This window comes from Nannospalax galili, unplaced genomic scaffold (genome assembly GCF_000622305.1).
Source record: "Nannospalax galili isolate Female #2095 unplaced genomic scaffold, S.galili_v1.0 scaffold406, whole genome shotgun sequence".
NCBI classification, from domain to species: domain Eukaryota; kingdom Metazoa; phylum Chordata; class Mammalia; order Rodentia; family Spalacidae; genus Nannospalax; species Nannospalax galili.
The window spans coordinates 3,760,467-3,783,571 of record NW_008357033.1 but is presented as its reverse complement, the minus strand read 5'-3'; the positions used below and the strand labels follow the sequence as shown (position 1 = coordinate 3,783,571).

At 40.7% G+C, this 23,105-nt stretch overlaps 2 protein-coding genes across 2 annotated transcripts in view; both read right to left on the bottom strand.

Annotated features, from left to right (window-relative positions):
* Positions 1–20,708, bottom strand: part of Thumpd3 (THUMP domain containing 3) — a 27,681-nt gene extending 6,973 nt beyond the window's left edge. The window contains exons 1-7 of the mRNA XM_029557079.1: positions 20,431–20,708; positions 19,287–19,414; positions 18,720–18,880; positions 16,914–16,991; positions 9,135–9,611; positions 4,908–5,038; positions 2,670–2,739 (exon numbers count right to left, since the gene is read on the bottom strand). Coding sequence (XP_029412939.1) covers positions 2,670–2,739; positions 4,908–5,038; positions 9,135–9,611; positions 16,914–16,991; positions 18,720–18,880; positions 19,287–19,380 — 1,011 coding nt within the window. The 5' untranslated portion in view covers positions 19,381–19,414; positions 20,431–20,708. The remainder of the gene's footprint in view (positions 1–2,669; positions 2,740–4,907; positions 5,039–9,134; positions 9,612–16,913; positions 16,992–18,719; positions 18,881–19,286; positions 19,415–20,430) is intronic.
* LOC108490020 overlaps positions 20,453–23,105 on the bottom strand; it is a 53,164-nt gene continuing 50,511 nt past the window's right edge. The window contains exon 3 of the mRNA XM_029557028.1: positions 20,453–20,998. Coding sequence (XP_029412888.1) covers positions 20,453–20,998 — 546 coding nt within the window. The remainder of the gene's footprint in view (positions 20,999–23,105) is intronic.

Genomic DNA, 23,105 nt, shown 5'->3' with positions numbered 1-23,105 from the left:
AAAAAATCAACCAAACAGACCTATATATATCCTTTGGACTGTGAGAATATACAATCTAATCTCTTAGAATATTTGATCATCAAAATAAAATTCACTTTCCTTTGCATGACAGGCTTTTAAAATGCTAACCACCATATCCCCAAAAGGATTTTGTAGTTAAGTCAAAAGCATGTCAGCAGTGATACATCTGTGAAATGAGGTATGCTACAGCTTTTAACATGACCGGTGTTGAGCAAGACACCCCTTGTTAGTAAGAACACACCCTGTATTCATGAATATGGCACTTTGTAACTTTTTATTTGCCGAGACACTTGAGGGTGATGACGTATTCCAGTCTATAATCCTACAATGACTTCAAACAAAAGGAATGTTGAAGTATGCCAGAACTTGGACGGGTAGGGACACAGAAGGAACCTGCTAAGTTCAACTGAAGTTTTTGGGTGATTCTGACTCTCCAACATTGTTTTTTTATTTTTTGACTTTTAAACAAATTTGGATTTTCTACTGCAGAAGCTGCATTTTATACTACTTCTAAAATTTATTGCATCCTAGATAAAGTGCTGATACTTTAGTGGACATATCTGTATTTATGTCCTGTCAAACCCTTTTAGAATTTTGTCCATTTTGATGATTTCTCAGATTGTTTCTACACTGGCACGCTTGCCCACTTTACATGGAAATGGCTCAATCTTTTTTCACCCTCTTTTTATTCTGTTCTCTATTTCTGTTGCACTTTCCTTGACACGTTGTTGCTTTACCTGGTAAGAAATACAATGGTCTAGTGGAGAATAACATACAGCTTTGTTTCCAGAATTCTTGAGATCTCAAGCAGTTAAGTTTCTCCAGCTGTCACTGGCAGGACATGTAGACTATTCCATTTCCTTCTTGGATTTTAACCCCCAGATCACAGATTTTCTAATTACACTCTGGATTATTCTTCCCTCTGTGGGCTGCTTTGAATTTGCTCATCTGTCCCATTTCTGCCTACATGACAGAATCTGTGGTGGTACTTTGCAGTTTCCTTCCATTCTCTTTGGGTATAGACTACAGAAGAAGTCACTGTGATTTTACTGTGAGTCCCCTCCTCTAAACCATTTATAAATACACTGGTGATACTGAGTCACTGAAACTCTGTTCTCTTAGAAAATACCTTTCCATGCTGGGCGTGATGGTACATGCCTTTGATCCTAGTACTTAGGAGGCAGAGGCAGGTGGATCTCTGTGAGTTCAAAGTCAGCCTGGTCTACACAGCAAGTGCCAGGCCAGCTGGGGCTACTGGAAGACCCTGTCTCTAAAAAGACCAAAAGAAAAAAAGGAAAATACCTTTCCAGCTATGTGTTATGGCTCATGCCTGTATTTCTAGCACTTAGAAAAAGATGCAGCAGAACGCCAAGAATTTAAGGCCAGCCTCTGCTATATACTAAGACCCTGCCTCAAAAAGGCAAAAAAGCAGGGCTGGAATGATGGCTCAGCAGTTAAGAGTGCTTAATGCTTTTCTTGGGTTCAGTTCCTTCCCAGCACCCACATGGTGGCTAACAGCAGTCTATAACTCCAGTTTCAGGGGATTTGATGTCCTCTTCTGGCCTCTGAAAGCACTGCACGTATGTTGTGCACTTACATACACGCAGGCAAAACACTCACACATGAAATAAAAATAAATCTTAAAAGAAAAAAAGTATAGCCGGGCGTGGTGGTGCACGCCCATGAGAGCAGCACTCAGGAGGCAGAGGCAGGCGGATCTCTGTGAGTTCAAGGCCAGCCTGGTCTATATAATGAGTTCCAGGACAGCTGGGGCTATAGGGAGACCCTGTCTCAAAAAGACCAAAAAAAAAAAAAAAAAAAGTATAAAAGGGGCTAAAGAGATACTCAGTGATTAAAAGCACTGACTGCTGTTGCAGAGGTTCAATTCTCAGCACCCACACGGTGGCTAATGACTGTCTATAACTCCAGCTCTGACCTCTGAGGGCACTGTATGAAACAGGTACACCTACCTACATGTAGGCGATATACTCATAAACATAAAATAAAAATATTAAAAAAAAAAACAAAAAAAACCCCAAAAACTATCTTTTTATTTCTTGCTTTGCCTTGTGTAGTTTTTATGAGTCCCCTTAATGTCAATGTAATTCTGAAAAATTATTTAAGGTCACTGGGTATGTGACCTAAATACCTAAAAAAAAAAGTCAGTGCTTACTGGTGGTGGGTCTGTTGTTTCATTTTTCAGTGCTAGGGATCAAGCCCAGGCCTCTTCCCCATTGAGCTGTACCCCCCATGATTCTTCCTATTTATAACTATACTTATTCACCCCAGGAACCTAAATAGATTAAAAGTACAATCTAGCTATATGGAGATGAAAAACTACCTTCTTCCAGTTTATGATGATGCCTTCAATTATCCTTTGTGGTTCAATCTAATGGCTCCTTTACCATAGAAAATGGACTTAAAAATTTATAATTCTTGGCCTCCTCTGTGATCCAGTAAATTGATTTCACTATCTAGTCCTATGGCACTTGGCTTTTTGAAGTAAAGGGTTATATTCTTTACTACTTTAAAACTTTTGGTCCATGACTCAACCTTAGGGTTTATTTCACTATATCTAATTTGCCCAAAGGTTCAGGGCATTCTGGATGTATCATTTGTTTATGTAAAAATTAAAGACATTTTATTACCTCTATTGGTATTGCCCCTGTTCCACACATTGGATCAACAATTATATCAGTAGGTTTAGGTTCACAGAGCCTATAGGGGGGAAAATGAAGTTCATGTTAAAGAGGGTCAAACAAAAGCTGAGGCTTCCACCATAATGATTCCTGAAGTTATAAGATCTCAAGGACTAGCAAGAAGGAACATTAATCCATAGTCTAAAAAGTTAATCTAGGAGTGCAACTCTGTGGTAGAGTGCTTACCTAGGCATGTGCAAGGCCTTGGGTTTCATGCTCAACACTGCAAAATAAGTTGTTTGTGTCTGGGTGTAGCAGTACACATCTGTTATTCCAGCACTCAGGAAGGGGAGGCAGGAAGATTCTATTAGTGTAAGTTTACTGGTATTAGGCATTTCACGTTCTTCTCCTTTTGCATTTAATTTTAAACATAATATTCTTGACGACTGCTTTACTTTGAACACTTATTATTTCACTGAATCCTTGTAACATCCCCATTACCAATTTTAGAGAGAAACTGATGCAAAGAAACATATTTCCTGGGACACAAAACAAGGTGACAGAATTCACGGTATTACTGTGAGTGACTCAAATGTTATCTCTTCTACAGAGTGTCCTCAGGTCACTAAGTTTCTCTTCTATCTTTTCATGTTTTGCCATAGTACTACCTCCCCCAAAGACAGGTTCTTGGGCAACCCTGTAATGCTAGTCACTGCTAATGCATTGGCCAGGAATGGACACTTGATCAAAACTATTTCACTCCATTCCTCTCTTAGTAATTTGGAATAAAGAGCTGGTAGCCCTGGGTTGTATGAACCAATCATGTGCAACTGAAGTATATGTATTTAGATGACAGGAAACCATGTGCACAGATGAACAGAAACAAGAGAACCAAGCTCTCAGGAGACAGAAAATAGCTGCCTAGGTTTCTATAATTAGTTCTACCCTTCTTGAGACATGGATTTTAGTTTTTCTGTAGGTGTGCCATGATTTCTCCTCCTCTCTCCAACTATCCTATACTTAGCATTATCATCACTTCATGTATATGTTCACCTGTCTGTGCACGTGTTTGCCTCTGTGTGTGTGTGTGTGTGTGTGAGAGAGAGAGAGAGAGAGAGAGAGAGAGAGAGAAGGTCAGACAACAACATTGGGCATCGTCCAATTGCTCTCCACCTTATTTTTATTTTTTGGTCTTTTTGAGACAGGGTCTCCCTGTAGCCCCAGCTATCCTGGAACTTACTATGTAGACCAGGCTGGCCTTGAACTCACAGAGATCTGCCCTGCCTCTGCCTCCGCTGGGATTAAAGGCATGTACCACCACGCCCAGCTTCCACCTTATATTTTTAAAGATTTATTTTATGTGCCTGTGTGTGTGCCTGGGTATCTGTATGTGCACCACATGCATACAGAAGCTGGCAGAGATCCATTAGAAGAGAGCACTGGACCCCCTGCAACCAGAGTTAAAGGTGGCTATGAGCCACCATGTGGGTACTGGGACCAAACCCAGGTCCTCTGCAAGAGCAGTATGCACTCTTAACTGCTGGGTCATGGAGAATCCAATATGAACAAACTTTTGAGTACCATGTCAAACCCATTTTGCAATCTTTAAAAAAAAAGAAAAAAAAATCTTAAAAAAAAAATTTCAGGCTGGCCTGTGCTACACAGTAACACCTTTGCTCAAAATATAATTAAAACAGGGCTGGAGAGATGGCTCAGTGGTTAAATATACTGGTTGCTTTGGCAGAGGTAGCACCCACATGGTGGCTAACAACCATCCAGTTCCAGGGATCTGACACTTATCCTCTGATTCCACAAGCATTACATGATGTATGCATTTACATACATGCAGGCAATACACTCATACACAGAAAATAAAAACAATAAATAAAATATTTAAAATATATATAATTAAAGGTCTGTTGTGGTCACTTCACATTGTAAAGATCTCTATTTCATCTGTTTCACTACACAAAAATGAAGCACTGTAAAATCGGATCTTCTAATATAACATCCTTTCACAACAGAAATATGACTATCCCATCAAAGATGCAAATGATGCAAATCATTTCACAGGAAAACTAAGAAACTCATTAATTGGTATTTCTGGACCACAAAGAGTCAATAGTGAAAACTGGGAAGGAAATAGATAACTTTTTAATTCTAACACAATTTTTTTAGAAAAATCAGTGTTTTAAAGAGAAAATTCAGTGCAAAGTGCCATAATCTGGATAGCAAGTTCTCTATTACCTGAGCATCCCATAGGCAAGAGTTGACCTAAGAGTTGTAGGTCCAAAATGTGTAATATTTCTGCGATGGAGACTCTCCTCAGTCAAAGCAATTCCAATAATGACTTCATTATCATGGATATTCAGGAGAACCTATTAGACAAAAGAAAGTTTTATAATTGTTCAAACTGCACTTATTACTAAGATTTTTTGTTTTGTTTTTAGAGAAAGGGTCACCCTATATATCTCTCTCCAGGGGCTTATACTGAGTTCAATATTGTATAACTGTATTGATTCAACAGCAAACCTAGAAATTTTATAGCCACTTTTGAAGGAGCTGTATCTTTGCTCTGGAAACTGTTATTGGGCATGATAAAGCTGTAATGATATGCTTCTTCTAAACAAAATAAAAAATAATATTTTTAAAAATGTAGGAAACATGCCGGGTGTGGTGGCGCACACCTTTAATCCCAGCACTTGGGAGGCAGAGGCAGGCGGATCTTTGTGAGTTCGAAGCCAGCCTGGTCAACATAGTGAGTTCCAGGACAGCTGGGGCTACAGGGAGAACCTGTATCAAAAAAACCAAAAAAAAAAAAAAAAGTAGGAAACAGCAAAACAAACAAACAAAAAACACCCCCAAAAGCCCTCTTATTCAGGGATGGGAAGATAACTTGAGCGTAGAGTAGTTGGTATGCAAGTATGAAGACCTGATTTCAGATCCCCAGAAGCCATATAAAAGCTGGGCATGGTTTCATGTGTCTGTAACCCGACACTGTGAGGCAGAGAAAGGCCGATCCTAGAGGCTCACTGGCCAGCCAGCCTGGCCAAAACAACAAGCTCCAAGTGAAAAATAAGGTGGATAGCAACAGAGGAAGATACCTGAAGTTGAACTCTGGGCGCCACACATGCATGCATAAGTAAACATGTCTGCACACATGCACACACATACACAAACTTTCTTACTGAGGTATATTTTACATACCTACTATGTTATGGTGCATACACTTTAATTTATTTATTTGTGGGGCACAGCTGTGGCAGTTAGAGGACAACTTGTAGGTGTCGGTTCTTTTCTTCCACCATGTGTCCTGGGGATTGAGCTCTGGTCAGCAAGCTTCATGGCAATGTTGATTCATCAAATGAGCCCAGAGGTGCATAAACTAAGCATATATTTCAGAGAGCTTTTACCTATATACATACTGTATAGATACCACCCAGACAAAGATCTAGAATATTTCTACCACCCTTTAGAAGGTGATAATGTATTTTTATGAACACATTCTGAAGGCATAGTTTTTAAAATATAAACTTTTTAAATCACCTTTTGAAATATATACTCCAAACATACATAAGTGCTATATGCCGACTTTCACAGTGATCTCTTAAATATACCCTTCACCCAATTTAACCATCTGTGCCACATCTGATCTATCAACTATTACTTTCTTTGGGTTATTTTTTTGGTCTTTTTGGGACAGGGTCTTCCTGTAGCCCCAGCTGTCCTGGACTCACTATGTGGACCAGGGTGGTCTTGAACTCACAGAGATCTGCCTGCCTCTTTCTTAGTATTTTTTTATTTTTTAGATATTTTATTTATTATTTTTATGTGTATGAGTGTATTGCTGCAGAGGTCAGAAGACAGCTTTGGATTCCCCTGGAACTGGAGTTAAGGACAGTTTGTAGCCACCATGTGGGTGCTGGGAATCGAACCTGGGTCCTCTGCAAAAGCATCAGTGCTCTTAACCACTGAGCCATCTCTCCAGCCCCTTTCTTAGTATTTTTAAATGACTCACTTAAGTAATATCTGGCATAACTATTTCTGTCATAGTTTCCCTAACATGCATATATTCCAATAAAAATGAAAATAAAATGTTCTACAATCTTCCACTTACAATTTCTTCCTGACTACCAATGGCAGCAATCAACAGGTAACACTCCTACATGCAAGGCCCTGTTGCACATTTTACACTCTTGACCTCATTTCATATGAACTCTGCTGAGTTGGGTATCATTTCTTTTGTGGATAAGGATCCTGAGGCACAGAGACATCAATTCACATGCTCAATACAAGTACCTAAACTGGGATTTAATCCCAGGCAGTGTGGCTCCAGAAATTGTCATCCTTGCTAATTTTGGGGCATCACTGTTATGGTTAGCTCATTTATTCTCATGGTAGCTGTATAAAGAAAAAGGGAATGGGGAATTGATTTGACACTTAAAAGGAAAAAGTTACAAAGAAAGTGACTTGCCCCAGATATCCCAAGTATTCCCAAAGTATCAAGTATCCTAAAAGCAACAGACATTGACTTCATAGTGAAAATGTCAACTGCTAGGGACCTGTGTAACCCATGAGAGATTTAAAGAATTCCACAGTAACCACCTGGTGGTCAACAGGAGAGTGAGCATGCTAATAGGATGCATTTGGTTTTGAGAATCTAGAAGGAAGTTTTAGAAAAAGCAATCTGGCTCTAGAGTGAGTACAAGCCTCACTTTCTGACTTGAGGTTTGAAAGTATGCCTCACTATTGTTGGTAGAATTCTACAACTAAGACACAGAGAAAGAAGTTCACTGTTTTAATTCTAGGTGAATTTTAAAATTTAAAAAATCAACATAGGGGCTGGAGAGATGGCTTAGCGGTTAAGAGCACTGACTGTCTTGCGGAGGACCTGGGTTTGATTCCCAGCACCCACATGGTGGCTACCAACTATCCTTAACTCCAGTTCCAGGGGAATCTGAAGCTCTCTTCTGACCTCTGAGGCATTGCACGGCACAGGTGCACTCACATACATGCAGACAATACACTCCTAACTCATAAAAAATAAAAAGATTTTTTTAAAAAAATCAACATAATGTAGAAAAAAGTACTAGACTAGAAATTAGAGGACTAGAAATGTAGCTCAGTAGAAGAGTGCTTGCCTACTATGTGCAAGGCCCTGGATTTGATCCCCAGCACCACATTGGGAAAAAAAAAAAAAAAAAAGTAATCAGCCTGGTGTGGTGGCTCACACCTTTAATCCCAGCACTCAGGAAGCAGAGGCAGGAGGATTGCTGAGTTCAAGGGAAGCTTGTTCTACAGAGTGAGTTCCAGGCCAGCTGGGACCACAGGGAGACCCTGTCTCAAAAAGACCAAAAAGAAAAAAGAAAAAGAGTTACCATCTTTTTGATCCTCTGCTGGGCGTGGTAACACTTGGGTTGAGAGAGAGATTGAGAGAGAACTTAAGTTTTTGATAGCTTTCATCCATTAAGTATCATACCAAATACTGTTTAATCATTGCCGTCAGTGGCATATGCCTTAAGTATATATACTATTATTGGCTCCATTTGAAACAGCAGCTCAAAGACACCATCTTGTCCAATCTTAGACAGTTACAGACTGAAAATTTCAATTTCTACTTCCCCCAATCCACAGACCAGGCTATTCTTAACCATATCCTACCAGCTCTATTGACACCATTTAATTGCTTCTGGCACTGAGTTAGTCTGTATTCTAGTTTGCTTCTCTGTTGTGATAAAAAACTGACCAAAACCAAACTGGGGAGGAAAGGGTTTATTTCATCTTACAGCTCTCAGGTTACAGTCCATCACTGAGGGAAGTGAGGGCAGGAACTCAAGCAGGAACCTGGAGGCAGGAACTGAAGCACAGACCAGGGCAGAAACTGCTTACTGGCTTGCTTCCCCCTGACTTGCTCAGCTACTTTTCTTATTACAGCCCAGTCCACCTGCCCAGGGATGTTACTGCCCACAATGGGCTGGGTCTTCCTACATCAACCAGAAATCAAGAAAAAACGCCACAGATATGTCCATAAGGCCAATCTGATGGAGAAAATTCCTTAATTGAGCTCCTTCTCCCCAGGTGTATCTAAATTGTCTCAAGTTGACAAAAAACAGCACTCTGAAAATTCTACAAATATATGACACCTTCCTTTTTTCTTGTGTGTGTCATATGTGTGGATATGTATGTGCAGGTGTGCTTGCCCATGCTGAGGCCAGAGGTTGACACTGGGTGTCTTTCCTCTAGTGCTACCTTATTGTTTGAGGTACAGTCCCATTTCAGCTGGACTGGCTAGCAAGCTCCAGAGTACTGCCTGTTTTCACCTCCCAGTGCTAGGGTTACAGATGCACACATCTACGCCCTAGTTGGATCTCAAATCAGATTCTCAAGATGGCTCAGCAAGTGCTTTACCCACTGAGCCATCATCTCCCCAGCCCCATTACAAACTTTTTGAACCATCAGTCAGAGCACACCTACCTCCACATCAAAGTTAGTCATATCAGCTTTCCACTTAAAATAATCTTGAACAGCACCCCCAAAATCTCTTGCAGCCTCATTTGAGGTAAAGCAATGTTTCTCTCCTGCTCTGTTGCATGTGACTCTAAACTTCCACACTTGTGGCTCAGTTTCTTCTCTTAAGCTTTCATCAGTCTCATCTTTGCAAGATGCCAAGACATCCCCTACCAAAGTTGATACCTCCTCTTTGATGGCTGGATTTTCATAATAGTCTAAGATATGCGAATCTGAAGCACTATTGCCAAGCTTCTTTTTACCATCTTTCTCATCTGATTCGTCTCCTTGTCCATTATCGGTCTTCTCTTTACTTGAATTCTGATTTATCTTTTTGCGTTTTGTTTTCTTCTTCTTGAAACTGGTGTTAATTTGCCATACTTTCAAAGGGTCTGACCATGGGAGTTTTTCAGCCAGTTCTTCAAAGTCCTTTAAAACTTCTTCCTGCAAAGAACAGAGAATGAAACCCATTCATTTCTCACAACTTTAATTGAACAAATAAATGCTGGCTTTCTTTATAGAGTACGCTGGTCCTTATGATAGAAGTGGTGGGGATGGAGAACCAAAGAGAGAGTAAAATAATGCCTGCAATCAAGGAAAGTCAAGTATCAATGATAAATTGGGATGCACACATTACACTGCTAAAGCATGATAGAATGGTAGATTAGAAGTATGCTTTAAGATTAAGATTTACTCTTTGAGAAACTGCCTGCAAGGGTAAATAGGTGGATGAAAAGTCGTGGAGGGAAAGAGGATGTGTGTCCTTTTGGAACTTCTGAATTTTGGGTTGTATATACTTAAGTACTTTAAAAAAAGCAAGTATATTTAAAGACAAAAATTTTAAGCAGTTAAAAAATGTTATCAGTTCAATTAAAAAAATTTTTAAATCATTTAAAAAAATATTTATTATTTTTATTTTATGTGTATGTGTGTATTGCCTGCATGTAGGTAAGTGCACCCATGTTGTGCAATGCCCTTAGAATACAGAAGAGGCTGTTGGATCCCCTGGAACTGGAGTTACGGACAGTTGTTTGCTGCCATGTGGGTGCTGGGATTAGAACCTGGGTCTTCTGTAAGAACAGTATTCTTAACTGCTGAGCCATCTCTCCAGCCTCCTAAATCTTTATTTTTTTTTAAAAAAGATAAATTCTGGGCTTGCCAGTGCATGCTTTTAATCCCAGCACTCAGGAGGCAGAGGCTCCCCCAGAAGTATAGGGTAGAAAGGACCTTACCTGTGTTGACCTCTGCTGTAAGCCACACACCTAGACCAGTAGTGGCATACAAAAGGTGGTTAATATTTAGCTCCTGGGCTGGGCCTGCGGGTACAGGCATGTAATCCAAAGTACTAAGGAAGCTAAGGCAAGAAGGACTGCAAGTTCGGTCCTGCCTGAGCTACAGAGTAGGTTCAAAGCAACCTGGGTAACTTATACCTTATCTCAAAAGAAAAAGCAAAAGAGGGCCAGGGATATAGTTTCGTGGTTCAGTGCACGAAGTCCAAAGTTCAATCTCTAGTACTATGAAAAAGTAAACAGACAGCTAGCTGCTGGATAAAATGTGATGAAATGTTAAGATGGCAAGTACAGAGGATTGTTATCTAACACTACAGGCACTAACCACATGTACTATGGAAATGTAGATGATTTAAAACTTTCGAAAATTAAAACAGACACTTCAGCCACATTTTACACACTAATATCTAGCATTTAACATGCTACATAAATTCACTTTTTTCTATCTACAGTTCATTAACAAGAGTTAAGTGTGCTATGCTTTGTGAATAACCCCAGTCTCTGATCCCTTCAGGGTCGGAGTAAAGATTAAAACAACTCATTCAATGGTATGGAAATTATACCTCAATAAAGCAATTTTAAAAAGGAGAAAGAGGAAAAGAACTCATTTATCTCAAGTCATGTGTCAGGGAGATGGTCTGGAACACCCTTATGGCCTCTCCCATAAGAACCTCTTATAAAAAGGCAGGTCCAAGAGGAATTGCCTCATTCAAAAATGAGTGATTTCAAAACTTACCAGCATATTACATGAAAGTAATAAAAGGAAAAAAAAGTAAGCAAAAGGGAACAGGGGAAGGAACCATGAGCAGGAAAGAGCAGACAAAAACTAATGACCAGAAAACTTGCCATGCAGAATGGTGTTAAGAACTATGATTTTTAAAAAGAAAAACAATGATATTAAAAAAAATAGTGACAAAACATCTTGTAAATAAAATTTCAAAGCAGAGAAATAAAAACAAAAATAAAATGAGGTGAATCACCAGGAAAGGGAATAGGAGTTTAAAGAGTTCAAAGGAAATATGGACTAAAAAAATAAAAGCAGGGAGCTAGGTAGAAGGTGCAGGTGGTAAAGCACAGCTTACACAAGCATGAGTTCAATCCCAACACCCATGTAAAAAAGCCAGGTGTGGAATGTGCACTGAGGCTTTCTGGCCAGCCAGTCTAGGGAAAATCAGTGAGCTTCAGGTTCAGTGAGAGGCCCTGTTTCAAAACCCAAGGTGGAGAGGGACAGAGAAGAGACCCAGTTTGGACCTTAGGCCACCACATGAGCTACACACACACACACACACACACACACACACACACACACACACACACACACACACACACACACACACACACAAAACAGCAAACACCTGATTGAAAATAGCATTTATAGGATCCTGCTGAAAAAAAAAAAAGTAAAGGATGTAGAGAAAAGCAACGCAAATAACATGGCAACGAGCAAAAGGACAAATGGAACTGAAGAGAAAATGATAAATACAAAAAATAGTTGAAATTCCCACATACTGTTCTCCTAAAAAAGGGATTTAAGGGGCTGGAGAGATGGCTCAGCAGTTAAGAGCACTGACTGCTCTTGCAGAGGACCCAGGTTCAATTCCCAGCACCCACATGGCAGCTACGAACCATCCTTAACTCCAGTTCCAGTTCCAGGGGAATCCAAAACTCTCTTCTGACCTCTGTGGCACTGCATGACATGGGTGCAGTCACATACATGCAGGCAATACACTTATACACATTAAAAAAAAAAGGGATTTTAAAATAAAACCAATTTTTCTTTCTATATAATTCAAGAAATTTTCCAGAAATGTAAGTGGGTTGATAGGTTCTGAATTACAAGATTATCTGGAATTATCAGAAACTATTAACAATAAGAGCTATTCTAGTAAACTATTTTTTGGTCTTTTGGAGACAGGGTGTCCCTGTAGCCCCAGCTGGCCTGGAATTTACTATGTAGACCAGACTGACCTTGAACTCACAGAGATCCACCTGCCTCTGCCTCCTAAGTGCAGGGACTAAAGGTGTATGCCACCACGCCTGGCTCAAACTTGACTTCAAAACTGGGGTTTTTTTTTTTTTTTGATCATCAAAAAAAATAAGAAAGCAACAAAAGGGGAAAATATATCAGGATGAACTCAAGATTCTCCATGTCAACACTGATTGCTAGCAGAGAATGAACATGGATTATGATGCTCTTTATGAAAGGAGGTCTAACTTTTTTTTAATTTATTTTTATTTTATGCGTATGAGTGTATTGCCTATATGTATGTAAGTGCACCATGTTGTACAATGCTCACAGAGGTCAGAAGAGGGCATTGGATCCCCCGGAACTGGAGTTAGGAATGATTTTTAGCTACCATGTGGGTGCTGGGAACTGAACCTGGGTACTCTGCAAGAGCGGCCAGTGTTCTTAACCACTGAGCCATCCCTCCAGTCCCTAGAAGTCTAATTTTTTATACTCTATATTAACCAAACAGAAATGTGAAATATAAACGTTTCTGGACTCATGCTATTAAAAGATAAAAAGAAAATCCAGCCAGGCGTGGTGGTGCACACCTTTAATCCCAGCACTTGGGAGGCAGAGGCAGGCGGATCTCTGTGAGTTCAAGGCCAGCCTGGTCTACATACTGAGTTCCAGGACAGCTGGGGCTACAGGGAGACCCTGTCTCAAAAAGACCAAAAAAGAAAACCCAGCCAGGAACAAAGCTCATGTCTGTGATCTGGAGGATTACCGCAAATTCAAGGCTAGCCTGGGCTACACTACAAACCCTTATCTTCAAAACAAAACAGAAAAGGTTAATAAGAACACCTATCTAGCTGTAAGATTTAAAAAACAAATGTTTGGATTATGGCTATAAAATAAAAGGTAAGCATTATGATCATCATGTAGGTGGAAAGGAGAGGTACAAGACAGGAAGTAATTTAAGCATGCTGCCATCCTTATCTCTTAAGCTTACAGGTCAAAATCAAGAAGTAAAAGCTGACAAAGGGTATTTAAACACATAAAGGCCATGACCAAGATAATGAATAAAACTGGAAGGCAGAGCGGAGATGTGGAAAACAGGCCAATTTCGTCCGTGATCTTAGCATGGATTTAAAAGAATAAATTAGGTAGATAACATCAATTTGTATTTATAGTTTTAAAGATTTATTTTTAATTATGTGTATGTCTGTGTTTGTGTGTGAGTACATCTACATGACTGCAGTTGTCATCCGAGGCCAGAGGCATCAGATTTTCCTGAAGTTGGAATTAAAAGGTACTGGTGAGCCACCTAATATGGGTGATGGAACTCAAACTCGAGTATTCTGCAAAACCAGTATGTGGTCAATTTTTTTTTTTTTTTACTTTTTGAGATAGGGTCTTCTTATAGCCCCAGCTGGCCTAGAACTCACTATGTAGACCAGGCTGGCCTTGAACTCAGAGATCCGCCTGCCTCTGCCTCCTGAGTTCTGGGACTAAAGGTGTGTGCCACCACACCCCGCCTAGTACATGGTCTTAACAGTTGAGCCATCCCTTTAGTCCTCTTCAAGATGTATTTATAAAGGTAAACAGCTAGGCTCCAAATATAAATCTTCTAAATCAGAAAACATAGCACATAAAAAAAACGTATTACATAAAAAGATTTTTTTTAAAGAAAAAGAATGGGCAATATAAACACAACGAAACTAAAAACACCCCCCCCCAATCATTAAAACTAAGGAACTCAAAATTTAAGACTGAGCGTTTCTGTTGTATAAATAAAGATCAATACGATAAGACATAAAAAAATGATCCTCAGATTTTGTACAAAGATGCCTACAGCACAGTGATTTTACCACTACCAGAGCAAACCAATATGAAAAAAAACCCATGTTTTAAATAAAGTGGGTCTCCTTATATTATAACACAGTCACAGAACAGAATCACACAGCCAACTTTGGCACCAACCCCAGCATGATCTCTAAGATACCAGGAAAGATCAAACAACAGTGCTCAACTGTAAGTAAGCAATGGAATATATATAATTCATAAAATACCTGTAGAAGAATAATAAAAAATTAACAATATTTGCCTAGGAACTATATGGCCTGGGGACTGAGGAGCAAAGTCATACTTTTTCACTGTGTATTCTTTTGTCTTCATGCCTTTGCTCTAAGTACATGCATCAATTAGCTTTTTTAAAGCGGGAACTAACAATGTTATCAGAATCTTTTTTTGAGACAGGATCTCCCTGTAGCCCCAGCTGGCCAGGACCCACTATGTAGACGAGGCTGACCTTGAACTCACAGAGATCTGCCTGACTCTGTATCTCAAGTGCTAGGATTAAAGGCATATACCACCACAACAGGCTTCAGAACTTTTAAACATAAACTCATCAGAATGCTTAATTAAACTAACATGCTTTGTTTGTTTTTTGAGACAAGATCTCCTATTTAGCTCAAGTTGGACTGGAACTCACTACATAGGCCAAGCTGGTTTATTAACCCCTAATCTCTCTGCTCCAGGAGTGCTGGAATTACAGATATATGCTGCCATGCCTGGGCAAATATAAGTTTTTATAAAACAAGAGCACACATACGATGCCATAAACTCAATAGTCAATAGAATGAAAGCTAGAAGTAAATGTTTAAAATGAGGTTTTGAGGCTAGGCATGGCACACAACTTTAATCCCAGCACAAAGGAGGTAGAGGCAGACAATTCTCTGTGAGCTTGGGGCCAGCCTGGTCTACACAGCAAGTTCCAGGCTGGCTGGGAATATAGGGAGACCCTGTCTCAAAAGAATAAATACATAAACAAAAACAAGCAAATAAGTAAATATTAGAATGAGGTTTTGGGGGCCAGAGAGATAGCTCCAAGGAAACATAGGTGCTTGCCACCAAGCCTGACCCCGATGACCTTGATCTTAAGCTCCAGGATCCATATGGTGGAAGGAGAGATCTGACTCCCGAGAGAGAGAGAGAGAGAGAGAGAGAGAGAGAGAGAGAGAGAGAGAGAGAGAGAGAGAGAGAGAGAGAGAGAGGGAGAGGAGAGAGAGAGAGAGAGAGAGAGACAGAGAGAGAGACAGAGAGAGAGAGAAGAGAGAGAGAATGAATTTAGGGCTGGAGATGTAGCTCGGTCAATAGGGTGCTTGCCTAGGACACATGAAGCCATGGGTCTGATTCCTAGCACCTTATAGAACAGGCATGGTAGAACATGCCTGTATTCCCAACACTCAGGAGATGCAGGGAGATCAGAAAAGATCAGCGTCATCCTCAGCTACATAACAAGTCTGTCCTAGTAAGGACAGCACAAAGAGAAAGGGGAAAAAAAACTCTGAAAGATTTCAATATTAGTGTACTGATGTTCAAAGTTACTTTTGTGCATCATGAAATTTTAGTTATTTTCAGTGTAGATTCTTCAGAGCTAGTTTTATTTTTGTAGGCTGTGTGTTCATACTAGTTTTCTTACTGTTGTTTGGGGATTTTTATAGGACTTAACTCACGGCTTCATACATGCTAGGAAAGTGCTCTATCGTTAAACCATACCTCCAGCTCTCAGATTAGTTTGACTGATTTGAAGATGTTATGGATATCAACCGGTGGAAAATTAATAAAGACCAGAGAATCAGACAGCATACCAGTTTATTTTAGGGAAGATTAATTGTAAGATAGACATTAACAATGATAGAAAAAGTTTTAAACACTGGATTCTGGAAATCTGGCCAACAAGAATGTTAAAAAAAAAACTTAAAAGTGTTACTGTGCTCTATTTTCAACCTTCAGATTAAATAGTAGGTGAATATTTAGGACTCAGGTGATAAATATATATCGGAGACAAAGCTGTTGTCTTAACTACTGAAGGAGTATTTAAATATTGCTCTGACTTCATTTCAAAAAATGAGGTTAGAACGGGGCAAAATCAAAATGGTAAGGGAATGTTATTTGTGCCCTTGTTATTTCATTCACACGCCGGAACTAATTCTACTTTGGAATTATACATACCTATCAGCCAAGCTAATCTAAGATTTACAGTCAATTTTTTCCCCTATAGACTTTAGTATTTATCAAAACTGACTTTTAAAAGCAACATTTAGGATAGGTTGTCAAGAGATGGGATTTCAATGAAAAAGCTGGCCCATTCGGGGCGTGGTGGCGCACGCCTTTAATCCCAGCACTCAGGAGGCAGAGGCAGGCGGATCTTTGTGAGTTGGAGGCCAGCCTGGTCTACATATCAAGTTCCAGGACAGCTGGGGCTACAGGAGACCCTGTCTCAAAAAGACAAAAAGAAAAAAAAAAAGAAAGCTGGTCATGATAAAGATAGGATCAGAGGGAGGAGGTCAGTGGTAGATCACATGTTCAACACATTCAAGGTCCCAGTTTTATCTCAATATTATAAATAAACAAACCAACCAGAATTCGAATAGGCAGGTGGTGAAAAGCAGACAAAAATTTCTTAGAGAAAGATGACTGAAAATCCGTTGTCATGTCATAGCTCACCTTTGTATTTTTGAACTGGTAATCTTTAAACTCCTGAACAACCACAAACAAGTTATCAACTGATCTCAAACAATGAACCTGGGGAGGAAAACAAATGTTAGGAACAACCATTTGAGAACACAAGCTATCCACAGTTAAATATATATGTGTAAAAATAATTAGGTATAAAAAACTGTCTTTTTTTGAGATATGGCCAGACTGTTACTCTGGCTTGCCTCAAACTCACAATTCCCCTGACTTGGCTTTCCCAATACTAGTATTATAGGCATATGGTATCATTCCTAACTAGATATAACAAAGTACCCTCTATCTGTATTTTTTATTTTTTGGCCTGGAACTCACTATATAGACCAGGCTGGGCTTGATCTCAGAGATCTGCCTGCATTTGCCTCCAAGTGCTGGGATTAAAGGCGTGCACCACCATGGGCAGCCTATATTTTCTATTTAAAAAATTTCCCATCTCCCTAGTGTCCCTTTTCTTTGGTTCGCCTTCAGTTCCTGTTTTTCCCTACAGGAAGGGCCAGAGAGAGTTTCAAGTGTCATGTGGGCAACACTGATTTAAACAAGGGAAAATGGAAACAATCAAGTGGAGCTCTACTGTTCTTTTCTCATGGTTTTCTGTGGTACAAAGAGCATGGGGTTTGAATGCTGGACATGGTAGTACATGCCTGTAATGCAGCACTCTGGGGTTATAGCATGGGGAATCAGGAGTTTAAGTTCATCCTCAGTTTTGTAGCGAACTAGAAACTAAACGGGGCTACATGAGACCCTCTTTCAAAACAAAAACAAATACATGGGGTTTGAGCACCAGTTCTGTAATGAGTGGATGACCATAGATAAATTACTTATTCTTCTTAAATCTAATTAATAATGATGACAGTAATAGTGCCTATCTTCACAAAAGTGCTGAGAGTGTTAATGAAATACTGCTTATCATTTGTCCCACAGATACTTCCTGGGTACCTACTATGTGCTATATGCTATAAGACTGGGGTATACTAGCGAAACAAAAACCTAAAAAACTGCAGACAATATTCACTTGGGTAATAATAAGAAATCTCATAGCTTTTGTTATAATGGGGTGGCAGTTTGCAAACTTCACCCACAATAATTCATAATTACTGCTGAGCAAGAATGTTTTTGACACAGACAAGAAAGAAAACCTCTGGTTCTTTTCTTTTTTTTTTTTTTTAATACTTGCCAATCTTTGGCTAGGTCCACAGACCAGCCTGATCTAGGTACTTCCTTAATTGAGGCTTCTCTAAAATGACTCTAGGCTGTGTGAAGTTGATGGCTAATGCTAACACCAACACCCACTCTTGAAGCCAGTGCTTGCTGTTTTTTTTTTTTTTTTTTTTTTTTTTTTTTTTTTTTTTCTTTGGACCTCTGGTTCTTTTCTTTTTTTTTTTTTTTTTTTTAATACTTGCCAATCTTTGGCTAGATGCTAAAGTAAATAAAAGTGTAGCAGATACTCAGAATCTTTTCTTAAATCATACCAGATTCATTTTGGTGATTTCAATCATCAGGAAATGTTACAATCATTTCTAAAACATAGTAAACTGAAGTTAAAAGGTACTAAACTAAATGCACCTTACAAAGACATTAGAAATACAAATACAGTAAACTAAAATGAAACAGTTAATTTCACAAATCAGCATTTAAAAGAAAAAAATGCTGCAATACTTTGCAATCACTTGATTTGGAGTTGAGCAAAGAAAAAGATGCCGGAGGGGGGTCTATATACTAGAAAGTAATTATAAAATAACCAATTTTAGAAAATTATGTTAAATACTATTTCATTCAAACCTGAGCCAGACTTTCCACTGCAATGTCAAAATATATCTTGCCCCGATCTTTGCTGATTCTGCAAGATGACCCCAATTTCTCTCTCACTTCATCTGCAGCTGTTTGCTCAAAGCCAGTGGGCACAGTGGCTCCAATTGTGACACAGAGATGCTCAGATTTCTCTTTACTTGAATTCTGATTTATCTTTTTGCGTTTTGTTTTCTTCTTCTTGAAACTGGTGTTAATTTGCCATACTTTCAAAGGGTCTGACCATGGGAGTTTTTCAGCCAGTTCTTCAAAGTCCTTTAAAACTTCTTCCTTTGTATTTTGGAACTGGTAATCTTTAAACTCCTGAACAACCACAATTAATTTATCAGCTGATCTCAGACAATGAACCTGAGCCAGATTTCCCACAGCAATGTCAAAATATCTTGCCCCGATCTTTGCTGATTCTGTCAAAATATCTTGCCTCGATCTTTGCTGATTCTGCAGATGACCCCAATTTCTCTCTCACTTCATCTGCAGCTGTTTGCTCAAAGCCAGTGGGCACAGTGGCTCCAATTGTGATGCAGAGATGCTCAGATTCACTTCCGACATCACTTTCTATCTCTCGCTGAGATCTCTCATTCTCGTGAAGGTTCACATCCAGGAGTTGGTCAGCAGCCTCTTGAGTGTTTGACATGATGGTAATGTTTCTAAAAGCCCTAACACGGTCCCTTTAAAAGCAATACAAAAAAGAAAAAGAAATGAGGCCCAAACTATCATTTCATATTTCAAAATAATAAAACATCTGCTTTGTCGAACAAGAGCAAGGCAACATAATTGATATAGTCATATTCAGTCAACACACCTAAAAAAGTATGCAACAAAGTTAGGGCAATTGAGTAAACTGTAGATTGTGAAATTTAAAAAAAAAAAAAGGTACCATGAAAGAAAAGAAAAATGAGAGTATTTCTACAGTGTACAGTGTTTGGTTTGGGGTCATCTGTGTTGATAAATGCAATCTCAGCTACAGTAGCTAGCAATATAGAGACTGCTCCCTCGAACTGAAATTATGTATTATCTTGCCCTTTGAGCCAGCAGTTGAGAACATGGGGCTCTGGAGTTTGAATTCTTGCCTCACCCCGCCTCCCCAGGTTGAATGACCCTAAAATAAGTTAATTCTCCCTAGCCTCAAACTGGGAAAGAAACAATTTCTCTTTCCAAAAGTTGGAAGATTTAAATGAGAGTAACGGAGCTCTGGATTAATGATTAAAACGTTTTAATAAGATATCAATTTTCCTTCTTCTTGTGAAGCTAGCAGTGAATCTAAGAAATTCCCGAGCGTTGGAGAGAAGGTGCACTCTGTTAACAGAACTTTTTGCTCTTCCAGAGGACCTGGGTTTCAGTTCCCAGCACCCACGTGGCAGCTAACAAGCATCCCTAAATACAGTTCCAGGGGATCCAATCCCGTCTTCTGACCTTTACTACATGCATTTACATACCTGCATACAAAACACTCACACATAAAAACCAATCAAAAAATTAAAAAAGATTCGCGAATTTAAGAAAGATGAATTCAACATTCACTATCTAATAACTACATACAGTTGAAAGCTTGCTACATGCTTGACTCTGGGATCCACTGATGGGCATCAAGGGAGATCGTGGAAATATCTGATTATTAAAACAAAGTTCCTGTATATGAGCATCTGTGTGTGTCGAGGGGTTAAGGAGATGGAGAATCAATAACCTCCCTCAGGTTTTCGAAAGGCTTAGGGAGCCCCTTCCCTGTCCCTGTGCTGTGCCGAGGACCGGCAACAGCGGCGAACACTGTCACTCTGTCTGACGCCGGCAAAGGCCAGGGAGTTGATCGTGGCAGGCTGGCCAGATCCCGTGTCCATTCCACCCGCGAAGCCCGCGGAGAAGGCCGGGACCAGCTTCGGACAGCCGCCGCGCCGGCCTTCGTCCAGCCACCACCGCTGCCCTTCCGCCCAGGCCCAACCAGCGACCCACGCCCGGCCACTCCCACCGCTGCCAGTTACCCGCTGCCAACGCAGACCCTTCCAGCGGCCGCACCAGCAGCCCCACGCGATCGGGTCACGCCGCCGGAAGTAGCTTTGCTGCCCCCGGAAGCGGAAGTCAAGTCCTCGGTGTCCCAGCAGCTCTGGTCCTAGGGGCGGGCTCCCGGCCAAGGTCGTGATAGAGGAGTGTGTGCAAAACGCTGCCTGCGGTTGGCTGCAAAGCTGGACCTCAGGAGCCTCAGCCAGCCCTGGCGGCGTGGGTGGGAGGCCCGGCCGAAGCCTTGCCTCAATTTTGAACTGATAGTACCTGATTCTCCTTTTAAAGTCGGAAAAACTGAGTCCCAGAGGGAGTGTCTCTCGTCATGCATGACAATTTAGAGACAGACCTGGAACTTGAGCCCAGGTGTGTGGCTCCAGCATTCTTGAAGTCTTAACCCCTTTGCCTGTTGCTGGTTCTTTTTTTTTTGGTAAGAAGACAAATTTTATTTGTTTTATGTATACGAGTGTTTTGTCTGTAAGTGCACCAAATGCCTCCGGTGCTGGATCCCCTGGAACTGGAATTCAGAGGGTTGTTGGCCACCACGTGGATACTGGGAAGTGAGCCCAGGTTCTTTGAAAGAGCAGCCAATCCTCTTAACCGCTGAGCCATGTCTCCAGTCCCAAGACAAAGTTACCGAGTACACTACCGGGGACCAGTAGACTGAGTAACTGCTAGAATAAAGCCTGCAGCCTACTCTGGTTTTTGTATTGCAGTTTTATGTGGGTAGCAAGTGCCTTTACCAGCTGAACCATCTTGTCAGTCCTAAAGGTAACATTTTAAAAAGGAAACATTAAAAAAAGACAACCCGGGCGGGGCGTGGTGGCGCACGCCTTTAATCCCAGCACTCGGGAGACAGAGGCAGGCTGATCTCTGTGAGTTCAAGGCCAGCCTGGTCTACATAGTGAGTTCCAGGACAGCTGGGGCCACAGGGAGACCCTGTCTCAAAAAGGCCAAAAAAAAGAGACAACCCAATTATTTGAAAAGGAGAGATGTCAGTGCTGGTAGCAACTGAGGTACAGGGCCAAACTGTCACCTCAGCAGCCTGAGGAGTTCCCTCCTTAATTTTTTAGGGACATTGAGTCAGGTAAAACCAGAGCCTTGACTTGGATGCAGAAAAGTGTTGCAGAACCAGCCAGTATGAAGCAGAGTTGGAATTTATTAAAAACAGGACTGGGACTGGAGAGATGACTTAGCCAGTAAGAGCGCTGGCTGCATTTGCAGAGGACCATGATTCAATTCCCAGTACCCACATGGCAGCTCACAACCATCTGTAACTCCAGTTACAGGGTCTGGCACCTTTTGGTGCACATGGGCACTGTGTACTTACATACAGGCAGCAAAACATTTATACACATAAAAATAAAATAAATGATTTGAAAACAGATCAGCCCGGCAAGATGGCTCAGCATGCCTGACCACCTGATTTCCATCCCTGGGACCCACATAGTAAAAGGAGAGAACTGATTCCTGCAGGTTTTCCTCTGACCTCATGCCTGTTGTGACATGTACACCCAAACACATGAACACATGCATAGATAAGTGGTTAGAAAAAACAAATAGAGCACAGAGTGTGATGTCAAGCGCCTTTAATCCCAGCCCTTGGGAGGCAGAGGCAGGTGGATCTCTGCGAGATTGAGGCTATCCTGGTTCACCTCATGACTTCCTGGTGGGGCCATGACTAGGGAGACCCTGTCAAAAAACAAACAAACAAACAAAAAAAACCCACCTAAATAAATAAATAGGCACTCAGAGAAAGGATAAAGCACACCCAAGAGCATGGGTGTGGGCTTCTGGAAGAGTAGCACACTTTATTAAAAGATAGGTATTTGGGGTCTTTTTTAAAAAAATATTTTTATTTTATGTGTATGAGTGTATTGCCTGCATGTGTGTGAGTGCACCTGTGTTGTGCAATGTGCAGTGCTGCGGAGGTCAGAAGAGGGCTTCAGATTCCCCTGGAACTGGAGTTAAGGGCGGTTCCTAGCTGCCATGTGGGTGCTGGGAATTGAGCCCGGGTCCTCTGCAAGAGCAGTTAGTGCTCTTAACCGCTGAGCCATCTCTCCAGCCCCTTGGGGGACTTTTTGTCTTCATAAATATGTATGAGTGTTTTGCCTGCACGCATGTAAGTGCACCATGTGCATGCAGTGCCCACAGAGGCCAGGAGAGGACATCAAGTCCCCTAGAACTGGAGTTAGCTGGACAGTTGTTAGCTGCTATGTGGATACTGGGAACTAAACCCAGGCCCTCTGCAAGAGCAGCCAGCACTCCTAACTGCCAAGCTATCTTTCCAGCTCTGAAAGACAGTTTTAACATAGCTTTCAAGCATAGGGGTTAAGAGAAATAGGCACAACTAGGGAAAGAATAAGA